Here is an 11,362-nt window from a genome sequence, read left to right on the forward strand (position 1 = left end):
TACAGACTATATGCCCTACTTCTCCCAAGCTTCCAAAGTGTTCAAGGATTACTGAGCTGTCTCCTCTTTCTCCCTCGTCCTCTGTCTCTTACAGACTTAATTAGCTACTGTCCCAGCTTCCAAAGTGTTCAAAGATTACTGAGCTGTCTCCTCTTTCTCCTCTGTCCGTTACAGACAAACCTGCCCTACACGCCCAAAGCATTACCTCCAAAGTGTTCAAACATTACTGAGCTCTGTCTTCTCTGCTTGTCTTTGCGAGAGAAACTTCCCTAGTATCTCCTCTCTGTCTCCAACAACCTCCTTACTGTCTCTCTGTCTGTCTCCAACAACCTGCCCTACTGTCTCCTGTCTGTCTCAAACACACCTGCCCTACTGTCTCCTGTCTGTCTCCAACAACCTGCCCCTTACTGTCTCCTGTCTGTCTCCAACAACCTGCCCTACTGTCTCCTGTCTGTCTCCAACAACCTGCCCTACTGTCTCCTGTCTGTCTCCAACACCTGCCTCACTGTCTCCTGTCTGTCTCCAACAACCTGCCTTACTGTCTCCTCTGTTCTCAAACCTCCTACGTCTCCTGTCTGTCTCCAACAACCTGCCCTACTGTCTCCTCTCTGTCTCCAACAACCTGCCCTACTGTCTCCTCTCTGTCTCCAACAACCTGCCCTACTTCTCCTGGTCTGTCTCAAACAACCTGCCCTCCGACTCCTGTCTTTCTCCAACAAACCTGCCTTACTGTCTCCTGTCTGTCTCAAACAACCTGCCCACTGTCTCCTCTCTGCTTCTCAAACAACCTGCCTACTTCTTTCCGTGTCTGTCTCCAACAAGCCTTACCCTTGCCACACCTGTACTGTCTCCTGTCTGTCTTGTCTCCAACAACCTGCCCTACTGTCTCCTGTCTGTCTCCAACAACCTGCCCTACTGTCTCCTGTCTGTCTCCAACACCTGCCTCACTGTCTCCTGTCTGTCTCCTCTGTCTCCAACAACCTGCCTTACTGTCTCCTCTCTGTCTCCAACAACCTGCCCTACTGTCTCCTGTCTGTCTCCATCAACCTGCCCTACTGTCTGTCTCCTCTCTGTCTCCAACAACCTTCCCTACTCTCCCAATGTCATCATCTCCAACCAGTTAAGCTTAGTAGTAACTTAATCTAAAGATCATTGTTACTGACTGTGGCCTCCTCTCTCTGTGCTACAGATGACCTTCCCTACTGTCCTAAAGGAATCACTTCCAAAGTGTTCCGTTTCAACATCTCAGTGATGGAGAGGAATTCCACCAACCTGTTCCGAGCCGAGTTCCGAGCTCTGAGGGTTCCAAACTCTGCTGCCAATAGGAATGAACAGAGGGTCGAGCTCTACCAGGTGTGTAAAGGTACCCCTCCGTCTCTCCATGTCCTTCAGAGATCTTCAACTCAACCTGACAACGTTAAGTCTTTCCCCCCTAGTTTCATTTCTAGGCGGGGGTGGGGGGGGGGCACCCCACAGGCCCCCAAAGCAACTTCCAGGTCCTTAGGCATCAACATTGGGCCCTATTCCTTCATTCTGTATTATTTAACCAGGCAAGTCAGTTAAGAACACATTCTTATTTACAATGACGGCCTACACCGGCCAAACCCAGACGACGCTGGGCCAATTGTGCGACGCCCTATGGGACTCCCAATCACGGCCCGGGTTGTGATACAGCCTGGATTTGAACCAGGGTGTCTGTAGTGACGCCTCTAGCACTGAGATGCAGTGCCTTAGACCGTTGCGCCACTCGGGAGTCCTGACTTTTGACCAGATCCCTATGGGCCTTGAGGAGGTACACTGTTAAGGGAGGAATGTTCCGTTTGGAACGCAGCCATTGTCAATTACTACCAATTGAAGTCAATCACTTTAGGTAAGGGGGTGGTTGCCTGGTAGAGGAAACACACTACATACCTCCATCACTCAGACATTCTTTTTTTTTAAAGCACATCAACAAATCGACAGCTTTTGTTGTTACGGAGCATGATCTGTAGTAGACTTTAACCAGAACTGTGGCTAACTGAGCACGTTTCAGTTCACTTAGATAGCTTTACCATACTAACACAGACATGACATCTAGTCGCTTATTATTCCACAAGACCCATTTCTCAAACTTCCCAGTTCCGACTGTGGAAGGGCAAGAGGGCCTCAGCCAGTAAAATCCAGCTGTGGTTTGGTGGTGGGTAGCCAGCCGCCAGACCCTAACTCCAGCTCTCGTCAGGTCTGGAGAATGTGTGCAGGGTCTGGCTCTCGGCAGGGTAACACTGGTCTGTCCTGGGAGAATGTATTCAGAGCTCTCGGGTAGGGTAACTCTGGTGTGTCCTGGGAGAATGTATTCAGAGCTCTCGGCAGGGTAACTCTGGTGTGTCTTGGAGAATGTTTTCAGAGCTCTCGGAGGGTAACTCTGTTCTGGATGATTGACTTGGGTATCGTGGCTGGAGAATGTTTCAGAGCTCTCCGCAGGGTAACTCTGGTGTTGTCTTGGATGGGAATGTTTCAGAGCTCTTCGGCAGGGTAACTCGTGGTGTCCTGGAGAATGTATTCAGAGCTCTGGGCAGGGTAACTCGGTGTCCTGGAGAATGTATTCGGAGCTCTGGGCAGGGTAACTCTGGTGTGTCCTGGAGAATGTATTCAGAGCTTGGGCAGGGTAACTCTGGTGTGTCTTGAGAATGTATTCAGGCTCTCTAGGGTAACTCTGGTGTGCCTGGAGAATGTATTCAGAGCTTCGGCAGGGTAACTCTGGTGTGTCTTGGATAATGTATTCAGAGCTTCTGTGGCAGGGTAACTCTGGTGTGTCCTGGGAAATGTTATTCGAGCTCTCGGCAGGGTAACTCTGGTGTTGCTTGGAGAATGTATACAGAGCTCTGGCAGGTTAACCTGGTCTGCCTGGAGATGTATTCAGAGCTCTGGGCAGGGTAACTCTTGTGGTCTGGAGAATGATTCAGAGCTTCTGGGCAGGGTAACTTCTGTCGTCTGTCTGGAGAAGAATGTATTCAGAGCTCTGGGCAGGGTAACTCTGGTGTGTCTTGGAGAATGTATTCAGAGCTCTTGGCAGGGGTAACCGGTGTGTCTTGGAGAATGTATTCAGAGTTCGGCCGGGTAACTCTGGTGTGTCTTGGAGAATGTTATTCAGATGCTCTCGGCCAGGGTAACTCTGGTGTGTCTTGGAGAATGTATTCAGAGCTCTCGGCAGGGTAACTCTGGTGTGCTGGGAGAATGTATTTCAGAACTCTCGGCAGGGTAACACTCGTGGTCCTGGAGAATGTATTCAGAACTCTCGGCAGAGGTAACACTGGTGTGTCCTGGAGAATGTATTTCAGAGCTCTCGCAGGGTAACTCTGGTGTGTCTTGGAGAATGTTTTCAGAGCTCTCGGCAGGGTAACACTGGTGTGTCTTGAGAGTTATTCAGAGTCTGGGCAGGTAACTCAGGTCTGTCCTGGAAAATGTATTCAGAGCTCTCGGCAGGGTAACTCTGGTGTGTCCTGGAGAATGTATTCAGAGCTCTCGAGGAACTCTGGTGTGTCCTGGAGAATGTATTCAGTGTCTTGGCAGGGTAACTCTTGGTGTGTCCTGGAGAATGTTTTCAGAGCTCTCGTAGGGTAACTCTGGTGTGTCCTGGGAATGTATTCAGAGCTCTCGGCAGGGTAACTCTGGTGTGTCCTGGAGAATGTATTCAGTGCTCTGGGCAGGGTAACTCTGTGGTGTCTGGAGAATGTATTTCAGAAGCTCTCGTAGGTAACTCTGGTGTGTCCTGGAGAATGTATTCAGAGCTCTCGGCAGGGTAACTCTGGTGTGTCTGGAAATGTATTCAGAGCTCTGGGCAGGGTAACTCTGGTGTGTCTTGGAGAATGTATTCAGAGCTCTCGTGGTAACTCTGGTTGTCTTGGAGAATGTATTCAGAGCTCTGTGCAGGGTAACTCGAGGTGTGTCTTGGAGAATGTATTCAGAGCTCTCGGCGGGTAACTCTGGTGTGTCTTGGAGAATGTATTCAGAGCTCTCGCAGGGTAACTCTGGTGTGTCTTGGAGAATGTATTCAGAGCTCTGGCAGGGTAACTCTGGTGTGTCCTGGGAGAATGTATTCAGAACTCTCTGCAGGGGTAACACTGGTGTGTTCCTGGAGAATGTATTCAGAACTCTCGGCAGGGTAACACTGGTGTGTCCTGGAGAATGTATTCAGAGCTCTCGGCAGGGTAACTCTGTGTGTCTTGGAGAATGTTTTAGAGCTTCGCAGGGTAACACTGGTGTGTCTTGGAGAATGTATTCAGAGGTCTGGGCAGGGTAACTCAGGTCTGGTCCTGGAAATGTATTCAGAGCTCTCGGCAGGGTAACTCTGGTGTGTCCTGGAGAATGTATTCAGAGCTCTCGGCAGGGTAACTCTGGTGTGTCCTGGAGAATGTATTCAGTGCTCTGGGCAGGGTAACTCTGTGTGTCCTTGGAGAATGTTTTCAGAGCTCTCGGTAGGTAACTCTGGTGTGTCCTGGAGAATGTATCAGAGCTCTCGGCAGGGTAACTCTGGTGTGTCTGGAGAATGTATTCAGTGCTCTGGGCAGGGTAACTCTGGTGTGCCTGGAGAATGTTTTCAGAGCTCTCGTAGGTAACTCTGGTGTGTCCTGGAGAATGTATTCAGAGCTCTCGGCAGGGTAACTCTGGTGTGTCTTGGATAATGTATTCAGAGCTCTGGGCAGGGTAACTCTGGTGTGTCCTGGAGAATGTATTCAGAAGCTCTCGGTAGGGTAACTCTGGTGTTTCCTGGAGAATGTATTCAGAGTTCTTGGCAGGGTAACTCTGGTGTGTCTTGGATAATGTTATTCAGAGCTCTGGGCAGGGTACCTCTGGTGTGTCCTGGATAATGTATTCAGAGCTCTCGGCAGGGTAACTCTGGTGTGTCTTGGAGAATGTATTCAGAGCTCTCGGCAGGGTAACTCTGGTCTGTCCTGGAGAATGTATTCAGAGCTCTCGCAGGGTAACTCTGGTGTGTCTTGAGAATGTATACAGAGCTCTGGGCAGGTTAACTCTGGTCTGTCCTTGAGAATGTTTCAGAGCTCTCGGCAGGTAACTCTTGTCTGTCCTGGAGAATGTATTCAGAGCTCTGGCAGGTAACTCTGGTGTATCCTGGGAGAATGTATTCAGAGCTCTCGGCAGGGTAACTCTGGTGTGTCCTGGAGAATGTATACAGAGCTCTGGGCAGGTTAACTCTGGTCTGTCCTGGAGAATGTATTCAGAGCTCTCGCAGGGTAACTCTGGTCTGTCCTGGAGAATCTTATCAGAGTCTGGCAGGGGTAACTCTGGTGTATCCTGGAGAATGTATTCAGAGCTCTCGCAGGGTAACTCTGGTGTGTCCTGGAGAATGTATTCAGAGCTCTGGCAGGGTAACTCTGGTGTGTCTTGGAGAATGTTCAGAGCTCTCGGCAGGTAACTCTGGTGTGTCTTGGAGAATGTATCAAGCTCTCGGCAGGGTAACACTGGTGTGTCCTGGGAGAATGTATTCAGAGCTCTCGCAGGGTAACTCTGGTGTGTCTTGGAGAATGTATTCAGAGCTCTCGCAGGGTTACTCTGGTGTGTCCTGGTAATGTATTCAGAGCTTTAGGCAGTGTACTGTCAGCAGACCAGCACCACACATGAGTTCAATTAGTAGTCGTTCCCTTTCAAATACTGTGAGAGTTTCATTGAGCCTGTATGGATGCCGATTCACTTTTTTAATTGAAAACTGAATTGACCTCAAACCTTCTACAATCATCAGCCTCAAAAGCGTCTGCTCTAGAATCTATGACATTTGGTGCCATGCAGTAATGACATAAAGCAGAGGTATTAAAATCTTACCACGGCGGGCCAGACTACTGCTGCTTTTCTGTTCTACCTGATCATTAATTACACCCACCTGGTGTCCCAGGTCTAAATCAGACCCTGATTAGAGGGGAAACACCCACCTGGTGTCCCAGGTCTAAATTGGTCCCTGATTGAAGGGGAATCATACACCTGGTGTCCCAGGTCTAAATGGTCTCTGATTGAATGGGAATCATCCACCTGGTGTCCCAGGTCTAAATCAGTCCCTGATTGAAGGGGAATCACCCACCTGATGTCCCAGGTCTAAATCAGTCCCTGATTAAAGGGGAATCACCCACCTGATGTCCCAGGTCTAAATCAGTCCCTGATTGAAGGGAATCACCCACCTGATGTCCCAGGTCTAAATCAGTCCCTGATGAAGGGGAATCACCACCTTGATGTCCCAGGTCTAAATCAGTCCCTGATTAAAGGGGAATCACCCACCTGGTGTCCCAGGTCTAAATCAGTTCCTAATTAGAGGGGAATCATCCACCTGGTGTACCAGGTCTAAATCAGTCCCTGGTTGAAGGGGAATCATCCACCTGGTGTCCCAGGTCTAAATCAGTCCCTGATTGAAGGGGAATCACCCACCTGGTGTCCCAGGTCTAAATTGGTCCCTGATTGAAGGGGAATCACCCACCTGGTGTCCCAGGTCTAAATTGGTCCCTGATTTTAAGGGGACAAATGAAAAAAAGCACTGGAATTGGTTTCGAAATTGGAATTTGAGGGTTATAAAGATTATCCTTATCGTGTATTTTTTTGTCAATAGCGAATGCTTCTCACATCTCCAGGCTTCTGATAAATAGAGACTGCTGTCTCCTCAAGTTTCAACAGCACCTGTTACATTTCTACATCAGCGTAGTGGATCATTGTATTGTTCATATGCAGTAACTCCCCCCCCCCAAACCCCTTGGTTGTCAGATCCTGAGGCCAGACGAGCACATAGCTAAGCAGCGCTACATCGGAGCCAAGAACGTGCTGACCAAGGGAACGTCCGAATGGGTCTCCTTCGACGTGACAGAGACGGTACGGGAGTGGCTGATGTACAGAGGTGACCCCACTTGATTCATTGATTGGTTGTTCTATTGTCTTTCAAGAGAAAATGATTTCCACTGTTACGAGTTTTGTATAGACTCCAGTTACATACTAACACAACAACATCAACAACAACATCAAACAAAAGTAAACGATCCAAAAACACCACAAGCGGACGTTTTCCCGTTTTTGAGTTGGTGTGTGGAGATGACCTCATCTTTCCCATGATGCCTGTTTCCTGTCAGAGACCAACCTGGGTCTGGAGATCAGCGTACACTGCCCATGCCACACCTTCAACCCCAACGGTGACATCATCGACAATGTGAACGAGGTGCTGGAGGTCAAGTTCAAAGGTCAGTAGGCGTAACATTCTCTTCCTCGTGTGGTCTTTTCAAACCGGGAAAACCTCAAGACCCGTTTTTTTTTTGTCGCCACCCAATAACTGGCAATGTACTGCTAGAATTGTTTAACATACTGAGAAGTAGCTTTCAGATCTGGATCTGTCTCCCTTAGACAACTGAACTGTGAACTGTGAACTATGAACTGTGAACTGGCAATAAAAAGTGTAATTACATAAAATAAAATAAAAAACATTACAAGTCACAACATAATTTGCAAGCTTGCTCACAGAAGCAAAGGAACTAAAGTTACGAACAAAGGACCTAGGTTAGAGTCAGGGCATGGAACGTAATACTGTCTGACCTCTGACCTCTCTGCTGTAGGGTCGTTGGGACCTGGGTTAGAGTCAGGGCATGGAACATAATACCGTCTGACCTCTGACCTCTCTGCTGTAGGGTCGTTGGGACCTGGGTTAGAGTCAGGGCATGGAACATAATACTGTCTGACCTCTGACCTCTCTGCTGTAGGGGTAGAAGGGGAGTATGAAGAGCAGGGTCGTTGGGACCTGGGCAGGTTGAAGAAACAGAAGGAGCAGTACCTGCCTCACCTCATCCTCATGATGATCCCTCCTCACCGCCTGGAGCCACAGCCACGTAGACGTAAACGAGCCCTGGACACCGACTACTGCTTCTCGTAAGGACTCAAACTGTTGTCACTTCTGTTTCCACCGATCGTCATGGAGATATCCAGTCCTGAAAGGTGTCACGCCCTGACCTTAGAGATACTTTTAATGTCTCTATTTTGGTTGGTCAGGGCGTGAGTTGGGGTGGGCATTCTATGTTTTTGTTCTATGTTGTCTATTTCTATGTGTTTGGCCGGGGTGTGGTTCTCAATCAGAGGCAGCTGTCTATCGTTGTCTCTGATTGAGAACCATACTTAGGTAGCCTTTTCCCACCTGTGTGTTGTGGGTAGTTGTTTTGTGTTGTTGCACCAGACAGAACTGTTTCGTTCCGTTCACTCTCTTTGTTGTTTTTTTGTTGTTTCAGTGTTCAGTTTATTTATTATATTAAAATGAACACTTACAACGCTGCGTTTTGGTCTCCTCCCTTAGACGATCGTTACAAAAGGCTCCTTTGAATTTGCAGTGTTTGTAAACCACAAGTCAGCAATTACATTTCTGCTGTAACATAAACACATTTGGAGAAGAAGGATCAATGAGCCAGCGACCCCCCCCCCCCCCCATGTGCTCCATGTCAAACCATTCAACATGTGTTGGTGATCAAGATGAGATAAACTTGAATATAAACTGGGTGGTTCGAATCCTGAGTGCTGATTGCTGACAGCCGTGGTATATCAGACCGTATACCACGGGTATGTCAAAACATTTATTTTTATTGCTCTAATTACGTTTGTAACCAGTTTATAACAGCAGTAAGACACCTCGGGGTGTGTGGTAATGGCCAATATACCACGGCTAATGGCTGTATCCAGGCACTCCGCATTGCGTTGTGCATAAGAACAGCTCTTAGTCGTGGTATATTGGCCGTATACCACACCCCCTCGGGCCTTATTGCTTAAATAACTAACTGCAGCTTTATCTGACTTGAACTAAAAAGTTTTTTGTGTTAATAAGAAAATCCTTGAGTTCAAACTAATCAGTTATGAAAGCTGACTAGCTAACACTTTGTTGTATGAGTGATTCACCATAGTTTGTTGTGCCCTTTCCCAGCACCGTTGAGGAGAAGCTGCTGTGTCCGTCGTCTCTACATCGACTTCCGTCGGGACCTGGACTGGAAGTGATCCACGAACCTAAAGGATACTTCGCTAACTACTGTTCTGGGCCCTGCCCCTACCTGAGGAGGCTCCGACACCACACACACACAGGTGAGGGAAATCTGACACCACACACACAGGTGAGGGCAATCTGACACCACACACAGGTGAGGAAATCTGACACCACACACACAGGTGAGGGCAATCTGACACCACAACACACAGGTGAGGGCAATCTGACACCACACACACAGTGAGGGCAATCTGACACCACACACACAGGTGAGGGCAATCTGACACCACACACAGGTGAGCGCAATCTGACACCACACACAGATGATGGCAATCTGACACCACACACAGGTGAGGGCAATCTGACACCACACACACAGGTGAGGCCAATCTGACACCACACACAGGTGAGCGCAATCTGACACCACACACACAGGTGAGGCCAATCTGACACCACACATACACACAGGTGAGAGCAATCTGACACCACACATACACACAGGTGAGGGCAATCTGACACCACACACAGGTGAGGGCAATCTGACACCCCACACAGCTGAGGGCAGTTTAGGTTATTTGCACCAAGGCCATAATGACCAAAAAGTCCAGGCTTGCAGGGTAGGAAGCAGAAGTCCCTCTGCTGCTCAATAGCTACTGTTAAATTAGATTCAGCAATATGATCAATAACACCATACACAGAAATCAATAATAACAACAAATCTGATCGGCCAAAATCGCTTATTAGGGCTCTTGTGTTTACGTGTGTTTTATTTCTGTAGTTGGACAGGACAGTTGCACATGAATCCACATTCAACTTCCACATCAGAAACACCTAAATATCTATTTCCTGTCTCTCCATAGCTGCTGAGCTTGTATAACACTCTGAACCCAGAGGCCTCAGCCTCTCCTTGCTGCGTTCCCCAGGACCTGGAGCCTCTTACCATTCTCTACTACTCTGGACGTACCCCTAAAGTAGAGCAGCTATCCAACATGATCGTCAAGTCTTGCAAATGCAGCTGAGGAGTTTCGGGAGTAGGCCCGAAGCCAGGGAGTAAGGTGGTGGGGTTGTCCCACGGAAGGTGACCTGTATTGGGGCACTAGAGCCAGCCAGCCTGCCTAGCTGTAGAGGACTATCCACCATCCATGATATTTTGTATTCGGACTATGTTGCCTGCCACGTGTCCTTGCTCTTAACACCACTTCAACTGAAGGACCCTATCCTCGTGTGAGGAGGACATATAGTATGTTAGACTTTGGGATTATAACTTCTAATCTTCATCATCGTTTTTTGATTAGTTCTGGGGGGGGGGTTTTTAGAGAGAGACGCCAAATAGTTTCATTTTGACATTTTAACAAACTGGGTTTTCTTCACCTTCCTACAAAACAGCGGGAATTATTCATAACACAAAAAAAGGAGAAAGGACAGACTAGCTGGGGAAGGGGAAGGGGAAAGGACACACTATGAGACGGAGAGAGAAGAGAGAGAGAAGAGAGAATGCCTGCAGGATTTGCAATGGAAAGTAAAGTGAGCAGAAGAGATAGAAGCCAAGATCATTTTTATTTTTTTTATTTTATTTTATCCGACCAAAAAGCAGTGACCATTTTTTTTGTCGTCTTCGAATGCAAACGGAGCGGAGGGAGGAAGGACCTTTACAGATGGAGGAAGATATTATTCTGTGGCTACTAGCCATCTAGCACTTTTCCAAAAACCCACCCCCCCCCGACCCCCCCGGACCCCCCCCCGACCCCCCCGACTCCCTTTGAAGACTTTCTTGACATGTTTACATTTTCAAAAACAAATCGGACCCATACACAATGTGCTGGAAAATAATATTGATCTTCTTATGTACGATTTTTATTTGTTCTTCATCTTCTTCTTGAAATTGACAGATGTTCTCTGTTATGCAACGTGTTGTCATATGTTGATTGATTTTATTGTTGATGTATCTGTCTATTACCATTAGAATCCCTTTTATATTAAACCGTTAAACTCGTCACATGGTTTCACTGATGATTTAGAGGACACACTATGTTGTCATGCTGGAACGTCTTTAAACCCAGTTGTTTTGCTATTTGAGAAGATGAAAAGGTGAAAATCCGGTCATGATAACTGGCACAGTCGAAAACATCTTCTGTTTTTTGCTGCTCTTGACATTGCAAAGCCAAAAGCAGTGCATTCAAGTCCATCTCCCGTGTACCGAAGCCACAACAAACAAAAGAAATCAGAAGTCGTGTTTGGGTTTGGGTTTGTTAAAGTGCCTAGAGGTCACCACCCACAATGCATCAGTCACATTACTACTTCACATTACTAGTTCCCCAAAAATCCCATTTTAACATGGCAAGCACAATTGAGGACTTTCACTGTCTAAGGCGCTGCATCTCA

At 47.7% G+C, this 11,362-nt stretch overlaps 1 protein-coding gene and 1 long non-coding RNA gene across 3 annotated transcripts; one reads left to right on the plus strand and one right to left on the minus strand.

The window, feature by feature from the left end:
* Positions 1 to 405: 405 nt before the first annotated feature.
* LOC139026978 (uncharacterized) lies at positions 406 to 940 on the minus strand. 2 transcript variants are annotated; one of them, XR_011478994.1, is made up of 4 exons: positions 875 to 940; positions 722 to 754; positions 590 to 655; positions 406 to 465 (listed from the first exon to the last, which is right to left on the minus strand). It is a non-coding gene; the product is annotated as an uncharacterized lncRNA (long non-coding RNA). The 2 variants fall into 2 exon arrangements; XR_011478993.1 differs by lacking the exon at positions 406 to 465 and having other exon boundaries at positions 569 to 655.
* LOC112078945 (transforming growth factor beta-3 proprotein-like) lies at positions 868 to 10,976 on the plus strand. Its single transcript, XM_024145048.2, has 6 exons — positions 868 to 1,353; positions 6,742 to 6,871; positions 7,101 to 7,208; positions 7,722 to 7,887; positions 8,924 to 9,078; positions 9,841 to 10,976. The coding sequence occupies exons 1-6, from the start codon at positions 1,252 to 1,254 to the stop codon at positions 9,855 to 9,857; spliced, it is 678 nt and encodes a 225-aa protein (XP_024000816.2). The 5' UTR covers positions 868 to 1,251; the 3' UTR covers positions 9,858 to 10,976.
* Positions 10,977 to 11,362: the final 386 nt, after the last annotated feature.

Source organism: Salvelinus sp. IW2-2015, unplaced genomic scaffold (genome assembly GCF_002910315.2).
Source record: "Salvelinus sp. IW2-2015 unplaced genomic scaffold, ASM291031v2 Un_scaffold6564, whole genome shotgun sequence".
NCBI lineage: Eukaryota > Metazoa > Chordata > Actinopteri > Salmoniformes > Salmonidae > Salvelinus > Salvelinus sp. IW2-2015.

Bases quoted from the DNA above. Each gene is read 5' to 3' on its own strand.
- LOC112078945 (XM_024145048.2), top strand. From the start codon at position 1,252: ATGGAGAGGAATTCCACCAACCTGTTCCGAGCCGAGTTCCGAGCTCTG. The intron at 7,209-7,721 runs GTCAGTAGGCGT...TCTCTGCTGTAG, and splicing joins GCTGGAGGTCAAGTTCAAAG to GGGTAGAAGGGGAGTATGAA. The intron at 7,888-8,923 runs GTAAGGACTCAA...GCCCTTTCCCAG, and splicing joins GACACCGACTACTGCTTCTC to CACCGTTGAGGAGAAGCTGC.